Here is a 14,343-nt window from a genome sequence, read left to right as displayed (position 1 = left end):
AAGAACTGAGGTGGAGCTGTAGGTTTTGCACTTTAAGGATGCATTGTGAGAAATTATTTGTATATTGTCACACAAAGAAAACAGTGGTTTTTCTAGAAGAACTTGTGCACACACTCACTTGCTTTCATGTAGCTAAAAAGAATGCTAACTATAGGATATTTTTCAGTCCTGAAGTGTTAAGAAGGGAAAAAAATTATCTTTGAGATTTATAGCTTTGTGTTGGCCACCCATCATAGCTATGGCATTAAAGAAGAGAGTGCATTTAGCACAGAAGCTTTTAGCTTGTACCTATACTTCTTTAACGTTACCATATAGAATCTGCACATGCGCGAGTGTTTACATTACATAATCTACCCTCCGGATTGTCTTTACATTTGTGGCTCTATCGCAGAAATTCACCTTTGTTCGTCGGAACTCGCGATATTCGCATTGCGGGGACTCCAGCTGTTGAGTCAAAATGAGCCAATGTGCAAGCGCGCAGAGATTCCATTGGTTCGGCTGAATCACCAAAGCTAGAATGCCCTAGAACAGCTTAGAACATCAAAACCACACGTGTGAGCACCACGACAGGCTGGATAGGTGGCGCCATCTAGCGGGGCCAAAATGAACCAGGCTATCACAAAATTGTTATTGCAAAAACATGGATTGCACGCCTGGTGTTAAAACTGCGCTACAGCATTATTACGAATAAGTGACCTTTTCAATCATTTTCATTTCGAAACCATTACTCGTAAGCCAACGTGACTGGTTGCACAACGTGTTGCAAGATGTCGACACCATCGTTGCAGTAACCTTGTATTTCTTCACCCTTTTGTGCATACGACGATACTGTGCACATTAAAGAAAAGTCTCAAGATTTCAATCCTATTCAAGTTAAATATAGTTTATATGCAGCTAGCATTAGCATCACCATTTATGATTTCACAAAAATGTAAAGACATAGATTTACGTATGTACAGAAACGTTCACGTGTGTAAAGCTAAAACATTGAAAAGCATGCGTTCCGGTAAGATGATAAACACAAACCGGTATCCAGTAACACGTTAGCATAAAGTATACAAACAAGCTAAAAGCCGCTATTCACGGCCATGGTGGTCACATTTTAGGGGGCAGACTGGTCTTAGACATTATTTTGTTTATTTCTTCAGTGATCTTGATCAAACTGTCTAGTATTATGCAGTTTTGTCTGCTGATTTCAAATATTTAATTAGTTTTTTTGTCACTCGTCTTGTTCCCGAGATAACTTGAGTGTGCCCTCTATTGTTTAAGGCTGCCATAGAAAAAAGGGGCCTAATTAAAAGTGATATTAAAGATATGCAGTCAAAAACAAATGATAAATTGATATATCTACAAGATTTTTTTGTACAAGAGTTTTTTTGTTGTTTTTAGGCCTTGGTTATTTTACCACAATATGAACTATTCATTTTCAAAAGCAGTTGGAATGGTGTTACAATTTTGATGAGTAATTAATTAAATAGGGCTTGTGCTTTAAATTCTGCTCCCATACTTGCATTCTACACACATACAGGTTTCAATTACAAAAAGAATTACCTGCCCTAGCTGCAGAGATATTGAGCCCTCGAAATGGGACAGTCATAAATTTGCTTTTTTGAAAAAAATCGAAAAAAACTGAAAACACGTAGCTTTTTCAGAAAGCAACAATCATGGTGCACATGTTGTGCAGTCCTCATGAAGGAGGTGCCCATAAATTCGTAGCAGAGCATCTAACACAGGTGCCGGTAATTTATAAAGAAGCCTCAAAGTCTGTTCCACATTTTTTTACAGGTTCTCCATGTTAAGAGCACCAAGAATCTGGACAGTTAGAATGACATTACAAAAAAATTGCCACTTCCTGGTGTGTGAAAATTAGCAGAGATAGAAAAATACTTGCAGAAACCAAATATGTAAAATGAATTTTTTTGTCACTTTTTGGTCTCAAAGACCAGTCTGTCCCCTTAAATTGTGGTGAAATGTGCGTGTTGAAGTAGCCCACGTGGTTACAGCACGCTCACGGAGACAATAAAGTGTCCCTCTAATTTAATAAGTGCCTGTAATTGCATTTGCACATGACTGAATGAAAAATGGTGAACTTGAGCATGTTGGTACAGCTATAGTGCACAAAAAAAACAACAGTGGTACATCTTGGACACTGCACTATCCCTCAACACTGCATCAGTGTCTGCTTACCACTGTTTTGTTCCTATTGAACGCTGTAGGTGTTGATGTAAATGGGAGGGGAAAAAATTATCGTGAGTTATGCTACATTTTGAGACTGCATTTAAGCCACAGTATTACGAATTATTGGTTGAAGTTCACGAAGAATAATTTTGTCAGTTTCACAAGTATGTTTATAACGAATTTTCTTATATAAAGAAGTATTTTCATGGCAGGCCCCTTTTCAGATTGTCTTTAATACTCTGCTAGAGGAGGCCCCAATATGTGCGATGTGAACACCACCAGTAGAACAGATGCCAACTTGCGGGCGTGCCATTGTCTCCTTGCTCTGCAGAGGGTAGCAAGTTTGGCCGTGGTGAGAACAGCGACAGCAGCCCGGGCACAGTAGCTGGGGTGGGACCACAGGGGGCTGCGGCCGGTGCTGCGGCTGCTGCCCAGGGTGGGGCCCAGGGTGGACAGCAGGGGGCACCCCCCACGGCAGGACAGCAGGCAGCAGCCAGCCAGCCGTTTTTGAGCACACTGCCCCCTGGGTATGGCTACTACTACCCATCCAACATCATGCCTGGATCCATCCACCACTACGGACCGCCGCCCATGTTCCCTGTGGGTACCAGTGACCGTCTGCTCTTTATTATACGTGCTTGTTTGTAGAGGGGGGACCGTCAGGTTGTGTAGCACAACCCAACCCAGCGGCAGTTACGTTCATTTGTTTTGAAAAACCAGCAGCAGCAGATGTGGAAAAGCTATCTTCGATAGCTTTCTTCACTAGTTAAAGCACACTCTCAAACCTCAATATAAGGAATCTTCGGTAATAATGAAACAAATTAAGAATAGCTCTATCATAGATACAGTGCTACAAATTTTCTGATATAAAGAAGTATTTTCGTGGCAGGTGCGGAGGGTTGCGGGCTTTTTGAGATCAGTTAGCATGTTCCTTAAAAAAAAAAAGACCACCGTTTTCGTTTTGTTTTTCTTCGGTATAATAGATCAGCCTTTCCAACTTGTTTGGTTTCCAATGTTATGGTTGTGGTGGGGCTTGGGAGGCTTCGGAGTTTTTTTTTTTAGTTCTGTGCATTAGTTCTTACGGCCTTTACTTCGGCAGCAGTCTAGTTGTCAGGGTCTTGGATTCTCCTAACGTGCATGATTTTGCGGGGCTTTGTCAAAATTTTGTGCTTTAGGGAACAACTTGGAGCATTTAGTGACATGTGCTTGAGCGGGTGCACAAAGTGTGATTGGAAGTAGCTTCTCTCTTTCAGTTCCACGCCGTGCGTTCTCATGCCACGCAAGTGTTTAACTTTAGCACGTCCACCCCACTTAGCGTTTTTGGGTGGCGTGCTTTTCATTCCTTCCGTCTGCACTTGAAGCCCTTTTCTTCCTGGCTTCACTGTTAAAATTTAGTAAAATGTAAACACTAGCCTAAAGTGTATTTTTTTATTCGTGGTAGATAACGACAGTGCAACGTAGTATGACCTCTGTCATACCTAGGAACTAACACTGTGGAAGCAAGGAAAGAACATTAACAGTATCATGACAGTGAGGCATGTATTGTACTCCCACCCTATTCAACTCTTCTGTAATGGCTATTTACATAAAGATCAAGCCACAGCAGTTTATAGAAAGTCCTAATGTGTCCATTTTGTATATGCAGCCAACTGTCGTCGCAAACGCCCGTGGCCTATTGCAGACACTGTGGCTATTGTCACTTTCAGCCCTTCTTGCAGTCAGTGTTGCTAGCGTATCATTTTCAGTCGCAACTTCCATTCACAGGTTGAGCATATTGCTTTTGGTATGCAGGCAATTTGAAGTCTCTCTTGCTGCCACATTGCATGACTTCATTGCCCTGTTGATGGGGCTCTAATGCTGTTAAAACCTGCCTGTCAGTTTTTCCGACTATAACAACACTTATTTGTTTGAAGGAATCGTTTTACTCTGACGCATTGATAATGCACGTTTATTTTATGTAATTGTGGAAAGTAAATTTTATGTTTATTGCAGGTTCGCAAAAGTAGCGTCACTTTTTTTTTTCTTCGTTCAAGGCCGCTTATTTAAATGTGGCTAGTCAAGTCTTGTAAAAGATGTTCATGAAAGGTTTTCCCATACCTCAGCATTGCAGTGCTCTGTTAGTGGCCGTGCAGACTGCCGTCTAAGGTCTCTGTGCAGTGTCTTATGTTTAATTCGGGTGCATGTTAAGTGAGGTTGCCCTATTTGCAGGCTAAGGACTTAAATGTGGCTGTTGCATGCGCAGAGTAGCTTTATTGTTAAGGTGGACGGGGCAGTTCTGACCCCGGGGTGTGTTGTGTGGCAGGTGCCTCCAGCGACCAACGCCCACGGCCCCACCACAAGCGCGCAGTTTCAGAAAGCCAGTGCGTATGCATCCCACTCGTTCACCTCCGGTACGTTTGCCCATTGTCAGCTGTTTATTCTTCTCTATACTTGTTTTTCTTTTGGACATTACAAGTGCCCTTTGTGTGATTCCCCTCATTTACGTACTTGCCAACAATGCAGCCCTTTGTCACCGCCTGTGGCCAGCCTGGAAACACCTCTAATTTAATTAATAGGTCCTATTATAGATTTTTAGAAACCATGATAGGCACTTTTTTTGATGACGGCGGTATGGAGGTACCATTGTGCGTAGCTTTAGTTGCTTTAAGGGGAGACGCGGGTCGAAAAATGGGTATTTTTATAATTTTCGATTTTCTGTTCTTGCTTGCTTTATCGTCATTGAACATCCTAGTTTCATGCAGCAAGATATAAGAACAAGATTTGTGCAAGAAGTTTTAAAAAAACACAACTGAATGACTCGCGGTGACTGCAAAAATCACGAATGCAGCCATATTTTGGCCATTTTCGAACTGCCGCCACTCAAAGCACGCTCCCGCTGTCACGTGACATGAAACCAAGACTGCCATTGGCTACCGCCATGCTGTCAGAGCCATTCCAGCAGTTTCGTATCCGCTCACTTCGCATCGCCATTTAGGACTAGTCTAGTCAGCGTTATTTTCTGCTCTACGTTTTCCGCGATGAATGACGAGAATAAGCGTAACTTTCGCCTCCGCAAGGACCGGACGGCGTGCCCATACAAGGGGAAGTGAAAACAGAAGCGAAGAAAAGCCACGAGCGCGGCGGACCCAGCAAGGGACCCAGCAAGCCCCCTACGCCAGCGGAACGGCAGCACAGGCAAGGGCGTCTGATTTTATCAGCGACGCTTTCAACTTCTCGAGCTTCAACCTTGCTTCCCTTCTAGAGCTCCGTTGCACAAACGGGGCGTGCCCAGCAGCAGCAGTTTCGGCTGTGTATTCGTCGGAACGCACTGGTGCCAATGGCTGTGAGGGGTCTGACGCGGAGTGGTGCCATGGAAGCCCTCGCGATAGTTTCGCCATCAATGTGAAAGTAGTGCTTGCTGCGCGTTCGATTGGTGTCGGACATTGCCAGCTGACAAGGTTTTGTGGCATTCTTGGCTTACCAAAGCCACTTCACCATAATACATTTTACAACATTGCCAAGAAAGTGCACACTGCTGCCACCAAAGCAGCCTCAGACAACCTAGCAGAAGCAAGACAAATAACCGCACTACAAACTGATCGGACTGACGTTGCTGTCATGTTTGATGGGACGTGGCAGAAGCGCGGGCACAAGAGCCACAATGGTGTTAGTAGTGCAATTTCGTTGGACACTGGCCTCTGTCTGGACTATGAAGTGTTGGCAAACTACCGCCAAGGCTGTAGCAGCCACAAAGCCCTTGACAACGAAGAGGAAGAAGTATGGCAGGCCTTCCATTCTCCTGTGTGTGAAAAAAATGTGGACTGCACATCACATGCCATGGAAACACAAGTTGCACTACGCATCTGGAGCAGGACGCAGTCCTATAACATGCAGTTCACCACATTTCTGAGCGACGGCGACAGCAAGGCATATGCTGCAGCCTGTGAAGCACAGGTTTATGGGTCGAAGGCAGTGACGAAAGGAGACTGCACAAACCATGTTGCCAAACGTCTTGGTACTGTGCTTAGAAAGCTGAAAACACCACTGCCCCGTGTGCAGAAGCTCAGTGACAAGACCATTCAAAGGCTGCAGAACTATTATCAGATCGCAATAACCAGCAACCGGGGCAGCATAAGAGGCATGTTCTGCGCAATTTGGGCCTCGTATTTCCTATCGTGCTTCAGCAATGAGGCAAACAGCCACAAGTTTTGCCCCGATGGGAAAGAGTCATGGTGCAAACAAAAGAGAGCCCTAGCTCTGCGAGAACCTGCTCCTGAACACACACCCTTCCTGACCAAAGCACAAGGCAAAGTACTGCTGCCAATTTATAAACGTTTGACAGATGCCAAACTGCTTGCCCGCTGTTTGCAAGGGAAGACACAAAACGCCGCTGAATCCTTGAATGGCAAGATTTGGATGTTGTGCCTTAAGAGTCGTTTCGCATCACGCGCTGCAGTGGAGACTGCCACCGCCATTTCAGTGCTGTGGTTCAACAGGGGCCACTCCAGCTTCGAAAAAGTGCTGGAAGAACTGGGAGTCCTTCTTTCAAAGCAGCTGGTCAGACTCAGCCTGGAAAGTGATCAGAAAAGAATCCGGAAGATGTCTGTCAAGCTGACTGCTGAAGCCAAGTCCCATTGCCGCAGCCGTGAAACGAGCCCGTACCGAGGACTCTGTTCGCAAGAACCGTGAGGGCGAAACTTATGCAGCAGGAGTGTTCTAGTGTTCCAAGTCTAGTAATAGACATGTTGAAGTACATTTACACCAAGTTTGATTTAATTTCAGCAAGAATTTTGGCATCCTATGTTCAAATAAACTTTCGAGTTTTTCTCTAATTGGTGTTTTTGTTCATTTTTAAAGTTTGTGCACACAATTTTTGCCTCTTCTACTTCTTGGATCCCAATGAAATTTTGCACAGATGTTCTTTGGGGTGCATAGAGCGTGGAAATCTTGTTTATATGTCTAGTCTCGCAACATATTTATTATAGTTCGAAAAGAGAATGACACCTTAATTTTCATTAATTTTTTTTATTAGAAAATGCAGATAAAGTTATTTCACCTAGATATCAGCATTTTGTGGCTTGTAATGAACTACCGAGTGTGTTTTAAAATGCTCTGGCATAATAATTACTAAGAAAAATTGTCTGCCAAAAAGCATTATTTCACACTAAAATGTATTATAAAAATCTAACTACTATAGCTATAAAAAAAGTGATTACATATATCATAACAGGAGCTCAATTTACACCAACTGTGCAAATTTCAGCCCTCTAACTTCATTATTAAAATTTTTTTTTTTTTCGAGGAGCGTCTCTCCTTAAATTTTATATGTAGCCCTCTGTAGAAAGTTCGTTCACCAGCCATTGGCTGCAGCTAGTACAGAAGTATATTGGTACCTCAAAAGGCTGTGAGGTACCCCGTGCGTGGCAGAGGTGCTATGCAATGTGTCTATTAGTATTCCTACGGCAGTATTTCGGGCAGTCTACATTTGTATGTCATTAGTCTTGCTAGGTCTACTCTGAGGGCCCTTCTCGTGCAAATGTAAATTTGTTTTACGGTTCTGGTAGGAATGTGGGGATGGTGCTTCTCACCCGCTGAGAGGGCGCGACTTCCAGCGGCTGTTGCTGCTTTTCATTGGGAGTGAAATGCAAAAAAAAGAAAGCCACTGCATTAACTGAGTTTGGGTACATAGCCCCTGGAGGTTAAAATCAATCGAGGGTTGCTCCTAGCTCTGAAGCATGTGTCATAACCAAATTGTAGTTTTGGCACACACATCCCCAGATTTTCCTTCTGAAAATGGTACTTCTCTGGTGGAGTGAGGATGTAAAGGGTGTGGTTAAGAGGAGGTATTTGTGGAACTTGGTAGGTTTGCAGCAATTGTGCTCTGCTAGTCCATAGCGTAGAGGTAGGTTTGCAGCAGTTGTACTCGGCTAGTTCAAAGTGTAAATAAAGTCTGTCGTTGGCAACTTGCAGACAGACTTATCTATCTTTGTATTCCCTCCTTTTCTCTTCCAGGCGGGTATGATGGCCTAAGTCAGACACCAGACTATGCCAAAAATACCTACGGTGCAGGTTCACAGGGACAGGCTAAGGGCATCTCAGGTTCATGTGAGTAGAAGAGAGTGACACACGTCGCACTGGTGCAGTTTTTCTCGTGTTTTTTTACTCATCCTATGCACCTATTCTGTACACGATACTGTTGTTCACCATCTTTGTTGTGCTTCCACTTGCAGTTTGTGAAGTTTGGTGTGTGCCTTCTTCTCTATTTTTTTAGGCAAGACAGAAATATCATTGAATGCAAACCTATTATTGTTTGCTACCCCTGCTTTTTTTGTGTGTGTGGGCAGTGCCTTGTTTGCCGGGACAAAAATGGTGGAAAAGAGTTGAGAGAGGGCAATGCAAAGGGAGAGGGACGCAGAGGAAGAAGCTAGGGCACAGTACAACGGATGTAGCCTTGCAACATAGGGCTTTTTTCTTATCCCTTGAAGGAGATCGTTTTATTTTTATTTCGCTCGTGAGCGAATCTGGGGGGTGAAATTTGTCCCGGGTAGATTTGTTGGGAGAGGCACGTGGCGGTGTTCAATGGTGTCAAAAACGAAGAACAAGACCTGTGTCTCTCTTGCAGTGGGTTCGGCCGATGCATCCAGGTCAGGGCACGCTAGAACCCACCCCCATTTAGCAAAGGTACTGACCCATGGTTTCTCCTCTGTGTTCCTCCTGCTCTTACTCTCTCTCTTCTCTCTCTCTCTCTCGGCTGCTGCTTCTTGCCTTTCCTTGGCAGGTGCTGCCTGGAGAACACTTTCCTTCCTCTGCTTGCTGCTCTTGCCGCCACGAGGGCACTTTTCTGCCTTTCTCCAAAACTTTGAGCGTGCATAGTGCCCGCCACTCTGGGAGCGGGCATTCGTTTTCTGTTGAGAGTTGTTCTCTCTCTCAAAGTTCACTTTCACGACCTCGTGGCCCTTATACCTTTGACGAGTGGCTGGGGGTAGCCGCTCATGGCTGCCTTTCTCATTCCCCGGGAATCTCCGTGCTTGAAACCCTTCTGCCTATTGTAATTTGTTAATGGCTAAAATGATGTTTTCTGCCCCTTTCTGCATTTTTTTCTGATTGACCCCCCCCCCTTTTTTTTTTCATTTGCTGCAGAAGAGATTGTTTATTTGTTAATTTTTGTGTATCATTGAAACCTTGAAAATGCATGCCCTTGATAGAATCTCTTTGATACATTCTTGATCTTCCATTTGACCCATAGCTGTTGCCTAAGCACTGCTTGCTTTGTGGCTTCACATGTCCACACTTTTAAGTCTTCAAAGAATGTATCAAAATGGTTCTACTCTGCAAAACGTGTTTGAACGCGGGACTGTGTAAGTGCAGTGTTCTTCACTTGCATGAAGTCTGGATCTTTAATTTGTAGTGTGTAATGTTGGTCAACGGTCTTTCAGTGCTTTCTGGTAATGTTATGCAATTGCCTTTGGGACACCGACAGATATTGATCTATTGATCTCTGAACTCCTTTGAACCTGTATTGCCCAATTCTTGCAGTTTTCAAAAACTGTATCACGTCACTATTGCTCGTCATCAAGGATGATTCCTTGTTGTTTTCTCCTCAGAAATATGCCGGTAATGCTAGCTGGTGCTCTTAGCGTTGCTGTCATTTCATTTTTAGAGATAAAATGCTTTCTCATGATCAGTGCTCATTTCGTGACTGTCTTGACTGAGCATTTGACAGCTGCGTGAATTGGGCGTAACGTGCCACTTGTCTCGACGAAAAAATCTGAACGGGGGTTGTGATTACATGAATGCATTGCATAAAACTGTTCTAGCCTCGAGGTAGTGGTGGTAGAAAACATTTTATTACAGAAAATGTATTGGAGAGTTGCGGTATACAGCATGCTTCAGTGATAAGACCCTATTCCCGGACGCCAATGGAGTTGGCCGCTGCCCGAGCGCGACTCACCAAGGAGCATTTAGCATCCAAGGTGAAGCAGTCGAGCAGGTACACCTCCCAAGCCTCCATAGTTGGGTGGGGAAAGGGGATGGAAAAGGAAGGGAGTTGGTGGGGCGCGAAGCAATGACGTGGTGTCGGCCAGGACCTAGCAGGTGCCACTGATTTCTGACAAAAAATGCCTGGCGACCGCCAGACTGAGATGGGTATTCGTCTGGAAGCGGCGTAGTATTCACTCGCCCGCTTTCTCCAGACCACGTGCGGAGTCCGGGTAAAGGCGGCGCGAAGCCCAATAATAGGCCAGAATTTAGCGGAAGGGCATCGGGTTCGTGTTGCTAGATTTTGGCCTGAATAGAGAAGCGCGAGCAGCGCCGTTAGCTGCCTCTTTTGCCGGGCAGGGCCGAGTGGCCAGGGGCCCATACTACAGTTAAACCTAGATATAACGGAATTGATCAATTCCCAGAAAAATTTGTGATAGAAAGGTTTTCGTTATATCCAGGTTCGGTACAAAAAATTATGAAAATAAACGCGCAAATTAAACAAAAGGGGACTGAAGGCATAGCTAACCCCAAACACTCATTTCACAGTAAAAAACTGCATTATTGCAATAGCATTTATATGGACCCTCTTGGCGGGTTCTTGCTGTCGCCGCCATGTTAAGCAACAAGTCCAAATTGTCAACATGCCCCCGCACATCGTTGTCAACACCATGGGGCGCAATAAACTATGCACGCGCACACAGCTTTGAAAACGAAGAGCGAACGACACAGACACGGTTATGCGGAAACTATTCGGTAAAGCACCCTCCATATGCAGCGCGGCCCCACCTATGTGATGCTAACTGAAAGTGTGGCACTGCCAACGCGCAAAAGTAGTTTGTTTGTTTTTCGGGGGGGGGGGGGGGGGGGGTAGTAGGCCCGCCTACCCGGCTCATGTGGACGCGGCCTGCCTCTTCGGCAACGGCGGGGCAGCGGCGGAAGATGCATGCTGGTACCAAAATGCCGAAATACGGGGCAAAATTCAAAGATTGTCCGTGGGGAAAATTTGTTATATCAAGTTTGTCTCCCGCAGTTACTTTGTTACGTAGAGGTCGCAAATACGTGTGCTCTTATGAAGCGACGGCGGGAAATAGAAAATTTTCGTTATATCCAGGAATTTGTTATATGGAGGCTCTTTATAAGCAGGTTCAACTGTATACTAATGGGGTAAGGGTTAAAGCGCCAAGAGGCTGCCCAAAGTAGGTGAACTGCCAGCTGGGCGATGGAGCCTTGAAGGCCGAGCACGAGTCCATCAAGATGATGCGTGAGGTGGTATGCGAGGCAGCCAAAGCAATGGCAACTTTCTCGGCTTGCGTCGCAGTGTTGGCTCACAGAGGCCATCGACGTGTTTTCTCTGTGATCACAGCAGCCGTGAAGTGGCCCGAGGGGGGGGGGGGGGGGGGTGAGACGTCCACGTAGAAAACGCCAGGGCGATCAGAGGGTCGCGCCTGAAGGGCTGCGGAATGTGCTAGTCTATGACCAGTATGTAGCTCTGTAGCTCGGGGTTTGTGCTGCTGCTAAGTGGTTCCACCCGCCAGAGTTCTGGTATAGGCGTCTGAGCGTCTTGGTCAGCGATCGCATTGAGGTCGAGCCTATGTAGTAGATGTCGCCCTGAGGGCGTTTGCAACAGACGATTAATTCAGCTAATGCGATGAGCTTGCCGCAGCTCTGAAAAAAAAATTATCTAACCCCGGTGCTGCGAATTGGCTGTTGGAGGTGGCAATGAGACGTTTGTATACTGAACGAAGGAGGGCGTCCAGCTGATGCTCGTGGTGACAACGCAGGCGAAGGTAAGGTAAGGCGTACAGGACACGATTGGTCACAAACGCATGGGTTGACCGCATGGAGCTGGTCCCACGGAGGCCGCCGCTTTGAAGATACCCATCATATCGTACGGCTCACCTGCTCGCTGGTGCGTCTGAGACTTGCTTGGGATCCAAAGGGTACTTGGGATCCAAAGATGATGTGATCGAGGAAGACAAGTTCGCTTGTCTTAAATGTGGTCCGACACAAACCCCGTTTATGGATTTTTTCATTACAAGCTTAAATTTTCCCCTATAGCCATTGTCTGGAGGAGTTATTCAAAAGTGGAAAGCTGTGCAACAAGCAACTTGCTTTTTTTTTTTAACAAGCTGCATGTGTTTTGCACTTTCCTTGTCCTGAAGGTTAATACGAGCTTTTTTTTCTCTTTCCTCCTGTCCTTGGTGCCTTCCAGTCTTTTGAGAAGCCAGGCTTTCTGGCAGGCTCGCAGTCTTCGGCAGTTGCAGCATCCTCGGCAGTGGCGGCAGGCCACCAACAGCAGCCCGGAGGCTCGTCTTACCCGCAGTTTGCAGGACCTCGCGGATCACCACCTTCGTTGGCAAAGCAGCAGCAGCAGCAGCAGCCAAGTGGCCATGTGCGCCAGGGATACCCCTCCTACTGGAGCAACTGAAATGTGTTGTGCTTGTGTGTCTCCTCTCTCTGCAACAGTTACTCCCTCCTCCTCCTGGCTCAAGCAGTTTCTTTTGACTCGTTCTCACCCAGACCTTATGTAACAACTCCTCCCACTTTCTCTGTCAAAGAGGGTCGGGAGCAGAAAAGGTTGTCTGTCTAAATGCGCTCACAAGACAGTCCTCCCCCGCCCTTTTTCTGCTGTCACCCCTCCCCATCGGTACATTTTTCATACTGTTTGCGGCGCTACGCTGTCTAAATCTAAATCTGTCTAAATCATAGGTTGTCTAAATCATAGGTTGTCTAAATCATAGGTTTCCCGACGGCTGGCTGCTTGTGAGAGCGGGTGTGCAAGTCTGTGGTGTCTCGTGCCTCGGTGTGCTGTGGTGGTGCCTGCTCTAGTGACGGTCATGTTGCCCACTGCCGTGGTTTTCCTCTCTTTTTTTTCTCTGCGTTAAAAGACCATATTTTTCTTTATTTACACGTCTTGTGTTTTACGCTTGGCCACACTTTTCTTCCTGTACCTGGCTTTTCTTTTTTCCCCCTCTTTTTATGCCATGCAGTTGCTGTATTGTAGCCCCTACAGGCCTTTGTTTCTTTTTCTTTAGTTTTTGTCGTGGACTTGTATGAGAGCGAAAGACTCCGCGCACGCACTGGCAACTGCAGACTCACGATACGTTTTTGCGATCTGTGGAAGCAGGACCAACTATGTTATCAGGCCTCGCGTAGGACAATGCAGTGATTTTTTTTATTTTATTTTTTTTTTTCAACAAATGCTGCTGCACTCGTGGGTTCTTTCTTTTAATCTTTCTGATGTAATTTTCCTTTCTGTATCTTCTTTTTTTTTAATGCATTGCACTTTGGCCCATTGGTCTTGTTTGATGTACTTTTTTTCGTTCTTATTTTTTTACACAGAGACTGCCTGCCGCCAGCCAGTTGTAAGGAATCTTTTGGAAAGCTTTCTTTTGCTGTGTGTCAGTGCATCATTAATGCACCCTTAATGTCGACCATTAGCACTGAAATTTCTCAGCGAAATTGGAAATTTTCAAAAAAAAATGTTTAGCATTGATGAAGTGTACATTTTCAGTGTATCTTAGTCAACTGAAAGGGGGGGGCGTTTAGATAACAGGCTTGACCTGCTTTTTCTTTTGCCTTGGCCTTCTGGAGCCAGAATTTTCTTCTAGCTCCCCTAACGGTTTTATTCCCTTTGCGAATGGTTTGTTGAAGCTTATTTCTTTTTCCCTGTAATCGGTACCACATAGAAATGGCAATGCTCCGTCTGTTCGAAGCCCTGCAAGAACAAGAGTTCGAGCAAAGACTCTGCACAGCACGTTGAAATAAAACAAAAGGAGGAAGCAGTACAAAGTGTACTGAAGACTTTGCAAGGTCCAAATGGCGCATTTCTTACTGCATTGCGCAGGACTGAGGGCTTCTTTGTTGTGGAACTGCCGGTAGAGAATGAAACCGCGAAGGGAGCTGAAAGTCGTGCGCTTTTTTTTTTTTTTTTCGCAATAATTTTTCTTAGCTGAACTTATCCCATTTCGCCTTAGCTGAACTTATCCCATTTCGCACGCTTACTTTTCCTTTCTTTCGTTTTGCTTCTCCATGTCGTTGTGTGCATGCACTCGAGAGTGGTTCTTTTGTACATATATTTGCCAGGAAGCGATATTGTTGTGAGCACCTGGCCGCGTTCTTATTGTACGCCATATTTTTTACGGCTTTTTCTTTCCTTTCCCCTGCATTGGTATGTGTGTGTTGTGTGCTTGGGTGTGCGCATAC

General features: G+C 45.3%; 2 protein-coding genes across 7 annotated transcripts in view; both read left to right on the top strand.

Annotated features, from left to right (window-relative positions):
* Positions 1 to 13,185, top strand: part of LOC119174257 (uncharacterized) — a 125,881-nt gene extending 112,696 nt beyond the window's left edge. For 3 of the 6 annotated variants that reach the window (XM_037425101.2, XM_037425110.2, XM_037425093.2), the window contains exons 19-23: positions 2,510 to 2,778; positions 4,481 to 4,568; positions 8,170 to 8,262; positions 8,780 to 8,838; positions 12,350 to 13,063. In XM_037425101.2, coding sequence (XP_037280998.2) covers positions 2,510 to 2,778; positions 4,481 to 4,568; positions 8,170 to 8,262; positions 8,780 to 8,838; positions 12,350 to 12,565 — 725 coding nt within the window. In that variant the 3' untranslated portion in view covers positions 12,566 to 13,063. Of the gene's footprint in view, positions 1 to 2,509; positions 2,779 to 4,480; positions 4,569 to 8,169; positions 8,263 to 8,779; positions 8,839 to 12,349 lie in introns of those variants that run through there. The other 3 variants (XM_037425118.2, XR_005110195.2, XR_012894273.1) reach the window with 3 other exon arrangements.
* On the top strand, positions 5,064 to 6,987 carry LOC142803764 (uncharacterized). The gene has a single exon (XM_075889697.1). It carries the CDS (start codon positions 5,200 to 5,202, stop codon positions 6,844 to 6,846), a length of 1,647 nt encoding a protein of 548 aa, XP_075745812.1. The 5' UTR covers positions 5,064 to 5,199; the 3' UTR covers positions 6,847 to 6,987.
* Positions 13,186 to 14,343: the final 1,158 nt, after the last annotated feature.

Source organism: Rhipicephalus microplus, chromosome 3 (genome assembly GCF_043290135.1).
Source record: "Rhipicephalus microplus isolate Deutch F79 chromosome 3, USDA_Rmic, whole genome shotgun sequence".
In the NCBI taxonomy this organism is placed as follows: domain Eukaryota; kingdom Metazoa; phylum Arthropoda; class Arachnida; order Ixodida; family Ixodidae; genus Rhipicephalus; species Rhipicephalus microplus.
This window is presented reverse-complemented; position numbering and strand designations above follow the sequence as displayed.

Excerpts from the sequence above, each read along its gene's own strand:
- LOC142803764 (XM_075889697.1), top strand. The coding sequence starts at position 5,200 with ATGACGAGAATAAGCGTAACTTTCGCCTCCGCAAGGACCGGACGGCGT.